The 16,528-nt window shown below is 41.8% G+C and overlaps 3 protein-coding genes across 5 annotated transcripts; 2 read left to right on the top strand and 1 right to left on the bottom strand.

Moving 5' to 3' along the window:
• The first annotated feature begins 2,253 nt into the window (after positions 1–2,253).
• On the top strand, positions 2,254–4,991 carry LOC102308519 (flocculation protein FLO11). 3 transcript variants are annotated; one of them, XM_005934677.3, is made up of 4 exons: positions 2,254–2,366; positions 2,480–2,621; positions 2,880–2,983; positions 3,410–4,991. In XM_005934677.3, the coding sequence occupies exon 4, from the start codon at positions 3,428–3,430 to the stop codon at positions 4,709–4,711; it is 1,284 nt and encodes a 427-aa protein (XP_005934739.1). In that variant the 5' UTR covers positions 2,254–2,366; positions 2,480–2,621; positions 2,880–2,983; positions 3,410–3,427; the 3' UTR covers positions 4,712–4,991. The 3 variants fall into 3 exon arrangements, with proteins under 3 accessions (XP_005934739.1, XP_005934738.1, XP_042081707.1); XM_005934676.3 differs by having other exon boundaries at positions 2,287–2,621; XM_042225773.1 differs by lacking the exons at positions 2,254–2,366; positions 2,480–2,621 and having other exon boundaries at positions 2,637–2,983.
• Positions 4,992–5,792: 801 nt separating this feature from the next.
• On the top strand, positions 5,793–11,402 carry tmem119b (transmembrane protein 119b). Its single transcript, XM_005934675.3, has 2 exons — positions 5,793–7,483; positions 9,423–11,402. Exon 2 carries the CDS (start codon positions 9,436–9,438, stop codon positions 10,282–10,284), a length of 849 nt encoding a protein of 282 aa, XP_005934737.1. The 5' UTR covers positions 5,793–7,483; positions 9,423–9,435; the 3' UTR covers positions 10,285–11,402.
• A 116-nt stretch (positions 11,403–11,518) lies between these two features.
• LOC121815329 (iron-sulfur cluster assembly scaffold protein IscU-like) lies at positions 11,519–13,922 on the bottom strand. Its single transcript, XM_042225774.1, has 5 exons — positions 13,764–13,922; positions 12,658–12,771; positions 12,378–12,488; positions 12,189–12,267; positions 11,519–12,092 (listed from the first exon to the last, which is right to left on the bottom strand). Exons 1-5 carry the CDS (start codon positions 13,863–13,865, stop codon positions 12,001–12,003), a joined length of 498 nt encoding a protein of 165 aa, XP_042081708.1. The 5' UTR covers positions 13,866–13,922; the 3' UTR covers positions 11,519–12,000.
• Between the last annotated feature and the right edge of the window lie 2,606 nt (positions 13,923–16,528).

Below are 16,528 nucleotides of genomic sequence, written 5' to 3'. Positions count from 1 at the left end.
TTTTGCTGTAGTGTTGACTTTAAATACCTTGACCCTTGTAAAGATGGGGAATGTCAGAAAAAATGTTTGCGATCAACTGTTTTAGTATAAAGGGGCAGGGACAGTTATGGGTTAGTTCTGTGCAGAGCCAACACGCAGCTCTGTGGACCACTGCCAACATGTTTACTGTCAGCAGGGGGCAAAAAAAGTGAGGTGGACCAACTGGACTGTGAGCTATTTGTGTTTGTGCTGTTGTTGGTCCATCACTCAGACGACTGAAGTTCAAACTTGCAAAGAGCTCAAGTGAAACTGAGTGTTAAAGATAACTAAATGTGTCCACTGCAGGCCCTGTATGGTCTTTTCTTCGTCTTTTTTTAAATGGTTTTTGTGCCTCTCCTCAGTGGTTAACTCCAGTGGTTCTCCCTTAACTGTTCAGGCCCAATTTTCAACCAATCAGTATTAGCTCTGTGCACAACATCATCCACAAAGAGCCATTGTGAGCTACTTAATGTTGGGTTTTTGCACATCTGCGGATGTTGTATACCTGGAGTCCTTCACTCTGCATGGCCAAATATCTATGCACATGGACACACAAGCTTGAATTGCGACTTTGGAGGTGATTCGCAGTTTCTTTAATGGCCATTTGTGGCTCACTTCAAAAGCGAGTCATTCCTCACATATTTGCACGTAAAACCGCTGTCTGTGAGTCACTGAACCTCTGACTGTGCTGGTGGTGCCATTACTGGAGTTATAGTTGTAATATTATGGCCTGCTGTGTGGTTCAGACTGTGAGTGAGTGAAATTCTTGTGGTTAATCAGTCTATTACTTTGAGTTAATTAATTGTTAATTAATTGAACTTTTGGATGGTGCTTGCTTTATTTAACATCCACCCTATGTCTAAATATGCGGTGTGATTAAAAAGTTCTGGAAATGAGAATAATTCCCATACAAATCAGAAACCTTAACTGATTTCAATTTGAAGGTCATTTCTCTAGACGGCAACAAACTTGTTTATTTCAAACTGACCCCAGTTTCTCCAACTGTAACTTTGAAGAGTCCAGCATTTCCAGGAACAAGGAGTAAGGTCAAGAGCGTACGCATCATCTTTTAATACAATTAACAGGGTCATGCACTGTGAATTTCAACACTGGCTGTCAGTGCGCCCTGAGTGGGGGGCAGGGCATTCAGAAGGAAACAACCTTAGTTGTTGTGCAGACCAGCCCACCATTGTGCCCAGGAAGTGAGCTTTTTTCATCCACAACAAAACCACCTTAAACCTACTTTCCAAATCTGCCTCTCTGCGGCTTTGGCCACTTCTTGTTAGTAAAGCTGGAGGCTTACCATTATGAAGAGGCACGGGTACAAGAGGCCCATAACGTATATGCATAGGAGCAAAAAACAGTACGGACACTTAAAATGGTCCAGAGGTGACTATGAAGGAGGCATCAGCCAGATAAAAAACTAGGGTTTTTTTTTTTAGTTTTTTTGGACTGATTTCCAGGATTTTCTTTTTTCTTTAAACACACCTGGTATGATCACTGTTGGCTCCAGAAAAAAATTAATAAATAAAATAAAGCACTGGTTAAAAGCATGGTGCTACACTTCAGACAGCTGCTGCTCAGGCGTTGGAGCAGCTGATCAGAAGGCTCCCGTAGTGTGCATGTCGAAGTTTCCTCAGCAATTAGACGTGTTTGTATTAAGTCGAAAAGGCACTACACAAGTACAGTGTATGGCCATAATTGGACAATTTTGAGTCTGATCTAGAAGATGCAGCTGCACGGCTGTATTCTTTAGTCTTAATATTTCTTCCAAAAAATCCAACAAGAAAAAAGTCTGTATGCAATTACAGTTTTACTCAGTGAATTTTCTCATCTAAAGCAGGTTAACAATATCTGACAGCACTGGCACCTAACTATAAATATCCACTATACAATAATAGAGGACAAACTGTAGATATTGACAGTGAGATTTAGCCAATATTGATGGATTATTTTAAGCCACATGTAATCATCTAACTGCTCAATGTTTTAGATAAAGAGCTTCGTTGCATGATCTGTATAGATCTATGTTGTCAGTTTTTCAATTTGGTAGTTGTGTGTGTGTGTGTGTGTGTGTGTGTGTGTGTGTGTGTGTTTGTTTTGTTGCACTTCTTGGCAACGGAACAAAAAAAAAATCTCATTTTTGTGTCACTGTCTTTTAAAGCTTGCGTCTTGCTTTTTTTGTAGCCACATCTCAGTGTGACTCACCAGTACAGGAAGTGACAGTTATCATTTCCACAGAAGATGAGCATTTCAGTTTCCCCAGCGTGCAAATGTGGGTGTCCAAGCTTCTTGTGAGGTGACTGTTACAAGGTGACAGGCTTTCAATTCATAAGACACCAAATCAGGTATCCGTCTATTACACACGATCCATCCATTGTATATACGTTTATATGTAACTGTGTGTCCTGTCGCTGTGGTTAACCATGATATGCGCATGACATGTAGCTTTAAATCTTAGACAGAAATGTGACCATAGGGTGACATGCGGGAAGCATCTGAGCAGTTTGCAGAACTGAGTACTTCCTGTTACGTTAGATGAAGTAGTAATCAGACTGGCCAAAGAGCAACAACTGATCCATTCTGAGCTTTCCATCAGAAAGGTAAGACAGATCTTCTGCTACATACCCGATTATAGCTGACAGGACTTGGTTATGTCTTAAAATGTTATTTTTTATAAAAATGATAAAAACGAAACAAGGTTGTGAAACGGTTTGCCTCCTGGCTGATGCAAGCTTAAGCTGTGTGCTTCAAAAGGAACTGTCTGTATCTGAAAACATTACATAGTGCCGTGTTGGGTTTTTCAAAAAAAAAAAGTGTGAACATTTCCTGTTTTCTTTTATTCTCTTCTTTCTGTCAAGCACCTACAGTCAGTACTGCGAGACTGTCCTCTGAGAGTGGCTGAAATGAGCTGAACTTTTATCACTTTTCGTCCTCACCCGTGCTCTGTTCCACCTGCAGACAGGTAAGACACGTCCACTGCTGTGGTTAAACTTTTCTGACTTAAGGATCTACCACTTATCTCGTTATGTTTAATGGTGCCAGATAAGTTCTGGCACAGGAGTCCGATTTATCAGATTTTATTTCTCTCTACATATTTTACATTTTGGTTTGTTTTTTTGTTTTTGTTTTTTAAAGATTAGAATTTTCTCTGACTGAAAATACAAAATGTGAATCCTCTGTCAGTCTGCTTAAAAGTTTTCACATTTAATATTCGGTGCTATACTTTTGAGTTTTGGTGTGAACGTCAAGCAAAGGGTGTGGTGACAGACACATGATTGCCTCATCACACGATGTAACTGGTACACTTGACACAATGATTTTTCCTCCCATGTATCTTTTTTCCATGTATCTTTTTTTTTTAAACTTTTAACTCATTCTGCAATTTCAGATTTGGTTTAACGCAGCTATGACACTCCTCGCCATGAAGACATTTCCAGCCTTTTTATGGGGAATATTCATCGTGGCTGCTTCCACCCCAGAAACCAGTGGTTCTACCTACACTGTTGAGCCCAACAAGACAAACGCCCAGCTGACAACTGCACTTGCATTTCACAATAAAACAGATTCACACCCTGCAGTGTGGGGAACAACTCACAGACCTGCAGCTACTACCGTTTCTGCAGCGGCACAGAGCACAGTGGTAACCACAGTGGAAACTAGCGCGGCAGCTATCAGTAACAAAACTAAAAGCTCCAGTGACAGTGTAGTCACTTTGATTCCTACAAGCCCTGCAGCAGCAGTCCCAAGCAGCTCTGCTCCGCAGTTACTTCATACCTCCACAGCTTTGATTGAAACTCAACCCACCCACCAAGTGACCATGAAAGAAACAACAACACATGCAGAGGACGGGTCCCATCCACAGTCAACCACAGCGCCAGACACCACTGCTCCTGCAACATTCTCATCAACAGCAGCTGTGTCTTCTCCACAGCCCACATCCATCACTGAGTCTGCAATGACATCAGTGTTATCATCCACTTTCTCTTCTGAGAAATCTACTGCAGCTCCAGGCACTCAGAACCTCAGCAGCCTTTCAGTTGCTACTGCAAGCCCATTGACGGCAGAGTCGATCTCAGAGACAACACGTGTGCCACAGGTGTCCACCTCTTTGCCCCCCACAACAGCCAAGACACTGAAAACCAGCCCTGAGATTTCATCTGCAACTCAGTCCGTTTCTGCCTCGAGTTCTTCTATCTCCACACAGTCAAATGCTACCTCTACGTCAACTGAATCTCCCAACTCCACCATTGCAATAATCCCGTTCCCCCGTAGGCCCACGGTGTTACCACATCCAATAACTAAGCCAGCCCCAGCTACTAAATTGCCACACGGTGAAATCTCAAAATCAACCCCCAGCACCGAGGTTCAACCCTGCTTGACCCAGAACGTGGTGAAGCAATGCCTCATTGTCATCGCCTGCCTGGCTTTGGTGTGCACAATCTTTATCTTTACTACCATTGTCCTCTGCGCCAAACTGTCATCGAGGAAGCGCAAGCGCAAACCTCAAAAGGAAACGGAAATGATGTGCATTTCTGCTCTGCTGCCCGAGAGGAGCTACAACTATACGAGACAGCACAATCCGGTGCCCAATGGCGTCCTGGTGATGCCAAGGGCTGAAGACAGCGATGACGAGGTGGGAGATAATCTGACTCTCAGCAGCTTCCTTCCAGAGAATGATCGCTACGTGTAGATGGATTTTACTATGCTTTCATCTGTTTGCTATCAGTCAGCATGGAAATAGCTGCTTTTTTAATAAACTCCTGCTTCCCCTTTGATATTACTGGTTTTGCTTCAGTACCTGCCGTATTTCAGTGGAGGAAGAGAGAAACCACAAACAGACAAACATTCACGGTTTCATGTGCAAGTGCCTGTAACTGCATGTGGTATTTGACAAGGTCTGTGCTTTTTGCATGACTTTAGCCTCCACAGGATGAAGAGTGATCAAAGTTTGTTTTTTGTTTTTTTTCATCCGGAGCTGAGCCCTGCTGGTATTTCACTTTACGACAGGGGACAGGAAGACTTGCTGTGCAAAGGGATATTATTGCTCTGTTCAGACACTGTTCAGTTTACAAGAACTATCCAGGTGGCTGAACGCTTAAAGGGACAGTTCAGCCTCAAGTCAAATTTACATGTTGTTCTGCTGGCCTGTAGTGCTATTTGTCCACCTGATGTGCCGGTGTTTGCAGATATTTACTGTAGAGTTGCCTTCCTTGTCTTGAATATACCAGAACCAGGTTACAACTGACTTCTGCTACTCATTGCAAATTTCCTTTTTCAAGAAATCATCCTCAAATGGTGTTGTGAGCAGTTTTATGCAGGAACTATGTCTTTTCGACCTAACTGCATCAGCCAGTCAAAAGCTAAAATCACACCTCAGCTAAGGGGGAAACAATCGGTGTTTACATCCTGTCACAACGTCGTTGTGCAGTGGCACACTTCCTTCTGCAAAGTGACGCAATTGGCTGGTGCACTTTAGAAAAAAGAAAATGTAACCACACAAAACTGCTCGTTATGGTGGATTTATTTTCCATAAGTGGGTTGTTATGATTGATAAGAGCCAGGGAGGTTTCAAAGACAGTTTTTGAAGCTGTGAGCACCATACTTTTAATATCTAGCACCATTATATTAAATAAAAAAGTGAGATAAGAGAAAAAACAAGAGATGGATGGATGGATATCACCAATTTTGTGCAATTCACACCAAAAGATGAGCAGATACATAGATGGTTGAACGCTTGATGATGTAATGACCCTCTTGTCAGTTTGTCTTGGTCGGTCATGTGACCCTGGCATGGAGCTAACATGGCTTAGTTGTAGGGTTTTCATTCATCAGGGGCTGATTGTGGCATATAAGGAGCAGTCCTGGTGACTCTTTGTGTCTCCTGTCCTCTCCTCTTCTGTATGGACTCCCTGCAAGCCTGCAAGAAAATAGGATCACCCGACTAGGCCACCTTCGGTCCACCTGAGTATCACATGACCTATAAAAACAAACCGACATGTGGGTCGTCACAATGCACAAAATTAATTTCATGTTGTTTAAGTGTGTGTGAAGAGATCTACTTTCTGATAATTTATTAAATAAATGTCTTTGTTAACTTTAACATTTTAGTAACTCTTCAGGTTAAGAGTCATAATGAAAAAAAAGAATAAAACATTTCTGCAAACGTAGAACTGATCACTTCTCAGTGTAGAAGTTAAACATATTCTGTGGTTCTCTCATGACAACAAAAGTTTGAGGAACTTATCTGAAAGATTTCCTCAAAACGATTATGCCTTGCAATCCATATTGGGCTTAGTGTTATGAATATTTTCAACATTAAAAGTAGCCTTTTTAATAAAAAAAAAAACTGTCTGTAAATTTCTAAACAGTCAAAATAGAAATAAACTTTCTGTGATCTCCGTCAGTGCCCTCGTTTATGAAAGCCCTCACAAAAAAAGCTTTTTTCCTGCTCCTGACTGGATCTCAATTTCACTTCCTTTCCTGAGAAAAGAAAACAATTCCCTGAATACATATTAGGGCCATGAGACCACATTTTTTTCTCTCTCTTTTTAAATTTTCCCCCGACATTTACAGACGTCGGTGACTATCAACAGAGCTGAGGCAAATGTAAACCTGGAGGATGCAGGAACCCATCGCACGCTCCTCATGACCATATAAAGCTACGTTTGTCGTGAGCGATCAAAAGCAAAACAGACATGCAAGAAAAATGCAATCACTCAAACAAAGTCACACTCTCTCCCTTAAGTGGTCTCACACACATACATACACACACACACACACTTTAATTGCTCGTCTCTGGATAAAATGCTCCACATTGTTTCTAACAGTCTCCAGCGTGTGGCCTTTACCTTCCCCCTTCCCTTTGCTGTCCACACAGGAACCATTAACCTTTTCCTGCATTGGCAGATCACTCATACAAGCTGCTCTCTGACTCTTTTTTTAGCCCCAGAGGTTTGCTGTTATTCATCAGTGTGAGGGACTAAGGGGGTAAAACGAAGGAAAGGCTGTCAGTCAGAGGCTCTGTTTTATTTTTAGAGGGTTTATTTATTTGTGACGCTTTTATAGCTCTTAAGAATTAATTTTGTTTTGTGGAATTGGCTTTCCACATCCACTGAGCCAAACATCAGAGTGGAGAAGAGGTCCCTGCCCCCACAGCACATTATAAACTCCCACATAACAAGAACAATCTGTGTGCAGGCCGGAGAGCTCAGACACTCTCGGGGAAACTGGAGGGGGAGGAGAACAGTGGATAGGCAGAAGGAGGGATTTCTCCTCATGGTAAACTGCATTTTTTTTTTTTAAATACCCAGACAAACCTCCACACTGAAACCTGAAACTCGCGGAGGGGGCGTGCTTCACCGAGCATTCGCCGCTCTTTGCTGTGCTAAGTTCACTTTTTTCCAGTCTCATCCTCCTCATTCTGAGGGCTTTTCAGCAGACAGCTCGTCTTCTGCAGTGGATGGTGAGTCAAATGTGTCATTTCATAAGGGTTTGTCCTTAAAATTCAATAACAGCATCTTGACACCTTGTTTGACAGCATCATGATAGAAGGATTCAAACTCAGGAATTAGGAACATGATAATAAAAAAGTAGAGACAAGGTTCAGATTTAGACATTAAAAGTTTTAGACATTACGTTTGCAAATAAAATAGTCGCACTTGTTAAATCTGCTGAGTGAAGATTTGTGTGTGCTTGTGACCTCCTTCTGTGCGTGTTACTGTGTCAGTGTATATTAGGTCCAGGGTGAGCAGGGTGATTGATTTGGGAAAAAAGAAAGAAACAACAACATCAGAACCCGTTTCCCAGACTTTCATGTCTCGCAGCTTGCACACAGATGGCGCAGAAAGATTTGGGAGACAGACTGAGCACGTAGCTTAGTGTGATCAAAGTTCTGTTTGAATTCTGGTTGTTCGGTTGAATTAATCAAGTTGCAAACACACATACTATTTATACTTCTTGTTGTAGAAAGCCATGTAAGATACTTTTGGTTATATCTGAGCAGGAAGTTTTCCTGCTAAATCAACACCTCTCGGGTTAATGATACGCTCAATATAATTTATTCTAATATGTAAAAAGGTGTAGTAAAAATTGTAATTTGTAGAGATTTGGTTAATTTGCTTGAGATATAATTCTATGGTCACTTCTTTAGATACACATTGCTAGTACTGGGTTGGATGCACTTCAGGGTTTTCATGGCAGAGATTCAAAAAGGTGCTGGGAACATTCCTCAGAGATTTTAGTCCATATTACCATGACAGCACACAGTTGCTGCAGCTGTGTCTCATCCGTGATGTGAATCTTCCATTCCACCACATCCCATCGAGATCAAGATCTGGTGACTGTGGAGGGTATTTGAGTGCAGGGAACTCGATCTCATGTTTAAGAAACCAGTTTGAGATGATCTGAGCTGTGCGTTATCCTCCTGGGAGCATGTGGGCATAAAAGGGATGGAGATAATCAGCAACAAAAGTCAGGTAGGCTGTTGCATTTAAACGATTCTCAGTTGGAACTATTAGGTCCAATGTGTGCCAAGAAGCCGTCAGCCTAAGCCATTGATGCAAGGCAGGATGGATCCATGCTTTCATGTAGTTTATGCTAAATTCTGACCTTAACACCTGGATTTCATCAGACTAAACAATGTTTTCCACGCTTGTCTTCTTGTCTGGTGTCGTCCTCTGCTGTCAGTCTGCTTCAAGAGAGATGCTCTTCTGCATACCTCGGTTGTGGTCATTTTAGTTTATTGTTGCCGTCTTATCTGTTTGAAGCAGTCTGGCCATTCTCCTTTGACTTCTGGGATTAACGAGGCATTTTCACCCAGAGAACTGCTGCTCACTGGATAGCTTTGCTTTATTGGACCACTCTCTGTAAACCCCAGAGAAGATCAAGACCAGCCTGTCTGACACAAGCAACAAAGTCTCTTAAATCACTTTTCTTTTTTTATTCTGATGCTCGGTTTGAACTGTAACAGATCAATGCACTAAGTTGCTGCTATGTGACTGATTAGAAATTTGCATTGATAAGCAGTTGAAAGTGTGTGCCTAATACAGTGGCAATAAGCGTATAAGGCATAAGTATAAGTTTACATGTATTTCTTTCAAAGTGCAATTTCAACTAACCCAGAGCTGGGAGCCTTTTCTACTCTAACTTTTACTCATGACATTTAAAACAGTGCAACCAAGTGAACATTAAGATAGACAAATATAACTAATAAAACATGATCTTCTCGTACTTTGTAAACTGTGGAATTTCAGTCATCCATCTTTGTTTTTGTTGTAAAGCAGACTGAATGTCTCAAGAGCAGCACTACTAATTTTACTTTTCTGAAAAAAAGATGTTAATCAAATACACACAAAGCACATATTCTCTTGACGTGTGTCACTGATGTTAAGTGTTATTTACAGATTCCGAGGGGAAATGCCGCTCCTGATGGCCCTTCATCACATTGGTCTGTGCGTGGTGCTTTGCATCAGTAGCAGCCTCTCCACACCTCTGCCTTACTCCGATACTCTGGAGGGAAGCATAGATGAGGAAGACAACAACTACTTCACTTTCTATCTGCCTAATACCAATGTCTCCACAGAGTACCAGACCGCACCTGCCAACACAGCCCAGGAGGAAACTGACTTTCTGAATCAGCTTGTGAACTTTCTTAATGAGAACATGCTCCTCATCCTCGTTGCAGCCAGTCTCATCCTTCTCGTCTTCCTTATCATCTGCGGGGCAGTTTTCATGAGCCACAGACGCAAAGTCAACGCTTACTATCCTTCCTCCTTCCCCTCAAAGATGTATGTGGATGACAGGGACAAAAGTGGAGGTGCTAAACCCTTTAACGAAGTTCAAGAAAAAGCTTCCCCGGGGCAGGAAAGCGAGCCAGTGGACTCTCACAAGCAGCTCCAGGCTGACATTATGAGGGCTGCCAAGAGCCTGCGCGCTCCAAATAAATCTGTTGATGCTGCAGAGAGAAGCGATCCCAGTCAGAAAGTAGCAGACCACAGTCCCGAGGACAGCTCAAAAGCAGATGACAGCATCCTAGACCATCAGCTCCCAAGTCTCCCAGAGGAAAATGAGCCGAGCGAGCTTTCCGACAGTGAGGCCACCACCACAGAGGGCAGCTCAGAGCCGAGTCCTCCTGAGCTGCCTCGGTCAGAGGAAGTTGATTCACAAGAGCCTTTGACGGGCAGGAGTCTGCGGCCCTCCTCTCTGCACATTCACAATGACTCTGCTACACTTCAGCTCATCGCAGGAGAGAAAACTGCCTTCTAAGAAATCACATTTTTGCAGAAAACCAAAGATTTCTGCAGGATTTTATTTGAGGAAATGCAGAGAAGTTACTAAAGATACAGCAGGCAGAGTTGAAGATGATACATGATACTCTCTTTATGCACTTTTGTACAAGTTTCACAGTACACAAATAGTGTTAGTATTTTTTGTGTTCCTGTGTTTGAATTTAAACATCTCTGCTGGTAACAGTAGGTGGTGTGGTCCCAATTACTCTGCGCTTCTATGCAAAAAACAAAAACAAAATTGAACTAGGACTCAGTTCCGTTTTTGAATTTTTAATATGAACCTGTTATGCTTTTCCCCATTTTCTGTCATATATACACTGCTACAGTAGGGTGGACTTTTATATTAAACATGTCCGGAGTTTCAAATAAAAAGTTCAGCGTATGTAATGGCTGTGAAACAAAAGATCAGCACTCTGTGACATCACCAGGGTACACATTCCTGATAATGGCTTGTTTCAGGAAGTAGATGCATTGAGGCAATGCTCTTTTAAAAAAAAAAAAAAAAAAAAAAAAAACAGTATGATGATTTTTGACCTGCGAGTCATGTAAAGCTACTCCAGCAGACTCCAAGAGTAAAACTGTGGAGTTTGAAATTTTTCTCTTTTTAGGGTGCACGCTTAGGATTCCATACTTTTACGGAGCCTGTCTGACTGGTTTTATCACTGCACATCACACGCTGAACCGCTTAAACATGTGGGCCCGTACACATCTCAGTGGGACTCCAACGCAGCCGCCTCTGTGAAAAGCCTCCAAATTAATCAAAACTGCAATTGGACGGCATGTCGGGTCTTTATGTAACAGCCCAATAAAGCTAGTGAGTGCAGATGATGTTGAATGTCGCTGTGCTCTGCAAAAGCACTTTTCAAAATTGTGTGCACGTAAGTCAGAGAAATAGAAAGCGGGTGTGAGGGAGAGAGAAGCTGAGACACTGAGATAAAGCGAAGCAGTCAGGATTTGTCAAGTGTATAAAACCACAATCTGGTGTGTTTTGGCTGCAGCGGATCTCAGCTGCAGAGCTTTTTCAGATGCGTTATTGTAGCAGGAAGTGCACGGGCGTATTTGCAGGCTCTGTGTCTATGTGCAGCTTACTCAAATGGATCACAAGGACGACTTATTTAAAGAGAATTAAGAATAACCTCATTAGTTACGCCTGTATTTTTCTGTAGATGGAGGGTCAAATAATGTTTAAATAATAAACAGGATTCAAAAAGTACAATTAGGGATAATTTTATTACAGACTTTTAAAGAAGCATTTGTAAATATAAGTTGCATTTGAAACTACTGGACCCCCTTTCTTTGGTTCAAGCCACTTTGCTTAATCAACAGGTCAGTGCGTTTAGAGTGCAGAGGGTATAAACAGCTTTTAGCTTTCATCCATACCTCCATCACACCTTTCAAAATAAAAAACACTCCACCTGCACAAAGCAATTTCAAAAATAAGGCTCATCTCTGTACCAACAACCCAAAACAGTGCTTATATTGTGCGTTTACGTGACAGGCTAAAAGATACAGTATACACGGTTAGAGGATCGCAGACTAATAAAAACAGCCTGGTGTAACACTGCTACAGAGGGTTGAAAGGTGGTGGGCTCGTCACCATTGCCGCAGGAAAGTGAGGTGTTGACGCTGGACTATTTCTCTTCTCGGCAGCAGGGAGCCAAACCGGGCCCAGCACAAAGCGTGAGCGCTCCATTTAATTGCTGGCTCCGACTGCCTCCTGCTGGTCATCTTGTTGCTTGAGACGATAGTCAGCAAGGGCTGCCTTGATGGCATCTTCGGCAAGCACTGAACAGGAAATAATTGGAGGTTAAATGTGCACATGTGCAGAGAAGTTTGGAAAAAAGAAAAAGAAGAGCCTTGACGTATTAAAAGAAAACTTACTGGAGCAGTGAAGCTTAACAGGAGGAAGACTGAGCTCCTTGGCGATGTCTGTGTTCTTTATCTTCAAAGCTTCGTCCACCTGAAAATAAAAGCCCACACACAGCCATGAGCGGAGCAGAACACGCTAAATATTTAATAGATTAAACATTCAAAGGAGCTGAGATGCAGGTCTGTAATGTGTTCACTCACAGATTTGCCCTTCACCCACTCGGTGGCCAGAGAGCTTGAGGCGATGGCAGAACCACAGCCAAAAGTTTTGAACCTGGCATTCACAATCTTCCCCAGGTCATCCACCTCAATCTGAGAAAAGTTTTGACTGTTACTCATGTGACAAAAAAAAAAAAAAAATGAGCAAGAAAAAAAAACCCAAACCAAACAATCTTAATCTCTCCCATTCTTAAAAATGTATCCCTACTAAACTAACAAAAATAAACGCCTTTAAGTCACACACACTTTGTAACAAACATACCTGAAGCTTCATTACATCCCCACAGGCCGGGGCACCCACCAAACCAGTTCCAACATTCTTGGAGTTTTTGTCCAGCGAGCCCACATTTCTGGGGTTCTCATAATGATCCACCACCTTCAGACAACAGAGAGGGGAAAAGGAGCATCAGGCCAAATGCACTCTTCCTGTTGCTGTCAGAATTCAACAATCACATATTTGCAGGAAGGAAATGCCATCTACATTCAGATACAATGGTAAAAAGAATGTGTACAAGTCTTGGCATCCTTGTTACACAACTACAACTTGACTCACTTGCATAACTGACACTGGCATGAGCAGATTAGGACTGGATTTCATGGTCTACACAGTGCAAACTCTGTCCTTCAGCCCTCTTACTCTATTTCTTGCTGAGTCACTCTGACCAAGACAGTGTGAAGTGGCCGAGCATCGCAAAACCTTTTGCATTTTTCATCAGAAATTAAAGGTTTAAAGCCAGATTCCTCAGCTGATGGCTGAAATATGACCTCTTATCCAAGAAATAATTTTAATAAAAGGCATATAATGTCTAAACCTCCACAATCACCCAAAAACATCCAGCTAAACATAAATACATCACAGTTATGGCTGCCATGACCCGGTTAACCTCCTGTTGCATCAGTACACCTTCACAGGTATCACATAACATTTACCTGACTCTAGTACAACATACTGCCACCCTTTAAAGCGCATCAATCGGATATGGTTAAAACTGTGGCAGTGGACAGCTGGTTGCAGATTAGTGACGTTATTCCAGCCTTCAGTAAGCTAAATAGCTACAATGAAACAATACATTTGTTTTTAACGGGCTAGCATCATGGAGGTGAAGGGTTTGAGATAACCAGCGTAAAGGTAGTCTGATGTAACTTGAAACATTTGTGCAGCCAGCTAAATATAAGCCACCATCCTATGGTTGTCAACAAAATGCCCGAGCAGAAAGATCTTACAGAGTCGTGGTTGCCCGTGTTTAGTAGATCAGTGAGCTGATACTCCAGGATGCTTTCAGTAGGAGTAAACATGAACCAACAAGCAGCTGCGACGCTGTAAGCCGAGCTCCCCGTTAAAGAGAAGCTACAGACTGGACCACTTACCTTCTTGTGATAGCAACACTGAGTGATGAACTCGGGAGCGGAGAGCCTCCTGGTGAGGAAAGCCAGAGGACTGAGACACTTGTTCGCCACGGTGCTCGCCATGTTGATCCAATGTCGCAGTTAAGAAAGCTCGCAGCTCAAGAGAATGGAACTACACGTCACTGCCAGGAGGAGGAGCTACAATAATCACATCTGCGCATGTCTGGTTTATGCAATTTACAAAAAACGCTCTTTTGATAATGCAATACAATTAGACTTTCATTTGTTTATATTTTTTTTTCTCTTTGTATTTTAATTGATCAAATTATCTCTCTTTACGAGTCTTTATCAAGCATTTAGTAGAGGTGGGTAGATTAAGCCAAATATGGAGTGCCACAGGATTCATACTTTAGTTTATTTCTGTCCTCTAAGGTTCATCAAAAAAGAAACATGCCTGTGCAATCGCTGCTCCACTCATGCAGTCACTTTGACATTAACTAATTATAAAAATAAAGTGTTATTGGTCGTCTTGGCTGTTAGGTTTGCTAACTGATTAACAATAGACTATATTCAGACATTCAAATAATATATTCAGCCCACTGAATTGTGTTAAATACTTTATTTTATTGGAAATGAAAAACTACACCTCAGACATGAATTCTGAAAAATTCCTGAGCCCTTTTGTGTTGACTGTTAGGTCCATTTTATTTATAGCCTAAGAAGCATTTAAATGGCAGGCGTTGACCCAAAATAGGAGACAGTCACGTTAAAAAACAAAAATCAAGTTTCAAAATACACGAAAAAGCTGAAAGGTGGGTTTTGTTCTGTTAACTAATTAATCTGTGAAGTTGAAAGAAAATGACAATGATTTAGTAGGGAGTAAAATGTGTTCAGAATTTGCTAATTGATGATTCATGTCATAAATCAAGACACACTGCTCTCCACTACATAAACTGTATCAGCAATACTGGCCCTGTATTTACTTGGCATCAGATTGATACTGATATTTGCATCGCACTAGTATTTAAAGAAAACCTTTATGTTCTCCAGAGTCAAAAGATTACATTCAACTTATATGTGGGTTTTTCTTCTTGCTGCTGTTCCCTTGAGGGGTTGGCGCAACAGATCTTCCTGCATTTCACCCCATCTCTAGCATCCACCTCTGTCGTACAGCCCTCTGCATGTCTTCCTTCACTACAGCCCTGAATTTCCTCTGTGGTCTTCCTCTTTTGCTCCTGCCTGGCAGCTCCATATTCGTAGAGTCCTGATCAAAAGTTTAAGTCCACTTGAAAAATGGCAAAAAAAAAAAAATCATATTGTGCATGGTTGGATCTTAACAAGGTTCCAAGTCAAGCTTCAACGTGCAACAAGAAGAAATGGGAGTGAGACAAAACTTTTTTATTTTGAGATATTCAGAGCTCTTCTTTGGATGTTTGCTGCCTTTTCTTCTGTTCTCTGTCAGATAGATCTCACACTGCTTCAGTGATGTTGAGGTCTGGGCTCTGGAGAGGCTGAGTGATATCCATGCTTTTACTGCATTGCCAGTTTGTTTGTGTATCACTGTTATGATGAAATATGAAGCTATTTCTAATCAGTAGTTTTTGAGATGTTACTGATTGGTGGATTAAAATCTGAGGGTACTTTTCAGTGTTCACAGTTTTATCATTTCATTTGACAAGATACCCAACTGGACTGTCTCCACCGCGACAGAGCCTCCACCGTGTTTGACAGATAGACACTTACTGTTGTACCTCTCTCCTGAACTCCTCCATACATGCTTTTGTTGTATTATTGTAATGTCTTTAACTTTAGGAAGTGAATGAGCCAACTGCAAAACTACAGGCCTTCAGCTTTTGGGAACAACCAACTGCTCACCAACTTTGCTACGACGATACAGTCGTTCGTTCTTTACAATGAATACTTCCCGTACTCTGTCTCTCTGTCTGTAATCTGTGTTGATTCTTGGATGCTCTTAGTAAACAAGGGTGCTAAAGAGGGGTCCTCCCTTTGGAGTTGGACAATATTGCTCGGGACAACCAGGAGCTCCTCAATCTCTGGTTCAGGGAGTGATTCAGCAATTTCTGTCCCCCTCACTTTTTCCTGTCTTCTCTGCATTCTACTTTTCTTTAAATGTGGTCTATTTGGTCCATCAACATCTGGAATTTCACTGACTGAAAAGGGCAACTCACTCAAACCTAGCTCTGACTGAGACACTCTATTACCAGACCTAGTGACGACTAGCAGACCTTCACATGCAACATGCAGATTCTTCTCTTCTCTGTCTTTGCTAATAACTCTCCAAGACAGCATCTGCAGACTGTTCAAGTTTCTTTTAAGTGTTCTTTATTTTCTGGTGTAGCCTTTCAACAATTGTTTCACAAAAACATAAGAACCTTTCAGTCTTCTTCTTTTTCCTTTTACGTATTATTGGCGGTTGGCAAACAACTGCATGGTGCATTACCGCCACCACTGGTATGGAGTATGGACAGAAATCACGCTAAAAAAAAAAACAAACAAAACACAAAAAACAAAAAACAAAACACTTCATATCCTCCCAAACAACTTTCCTTCTCTCAAAAACTGAAACAATGCCTGATAACATTTATCCCCCCGACTCCTTCTGTAGTAACCCTACAAGATCAAGGTTCATTTCAATGCTACTGAGATTTCGGACCAACCGTCTCCTCTCTACCATATATTTCCGACACTGCAAAATAACATGCTCCAAAGTTTCATCCGCTCCACAATAATCACATTTCCCTGAGGCATGCTTCCCTATCAAGAAC

Source organism: Haplochromis burtoni, unplaced genomic scaffold (genome assembly GCF_018398535.1).
Source record: "Haplochromis burtoni strain Fernald_Lab_line unplaced genomic scaffold, NCSU_Asbu1 Contig_182, whole genome shotgun sequence".
NCBI classification, from domain to species: domain Eukaryota; kingdom Metazoa; phylum Chordata; class Actinopteri; order Cichliformes; family Cichlidae; genus Haplochromis; species Haplochromis burtoni.
Note: the sequence above shows the minus strand (reverse complement) of the source record. Positions and strands in the feature narration are given on the sequence as shown.

What these genes read in the sequence shown, in the direction of transcription:
- LOC102308519 (XM_005934677.3), top strand. Translation starts at nt 3,428, where the DNA reads ATGACACTCCTCGCCATGAAGACATTTCCAGCCTTTTTATGGGGAATA.
- tmem119b (XM_005934675.3), top strand. Translation starts at nt 9,436, where the DNA reads ATGCCGCTCCTGATGGCCCTTCATCACATTGGTCTGTGCGTGGTGCTT.
- LOC121815329 (XM_042225774.1), bottom strand. Translation starts at nt 13,865, where the DNA reads ATGGCGAGCACCGTGGCGAACAAGTGTCTCAGTCCTCTGGCTTTCCTC. An exon ending in GGGATGTAATGAAGCTTCAG is followed by an intron (nt 12,489 to 12,657) that starts GTATGTTTGTTA and finishes AACTTTTCTCAG; the next exon opens with ATTGAGGTGGATGACCTGGG. An exon ending in TGTTAAGCTTCACTGCTCCA is followed by an intron (nt 12,093 to 12,188) that starts GTAAGTTTTCTT and finishes TTTCCTGTTCAG; the next exon opens with TGCTTGCCGAAGATGCCATC.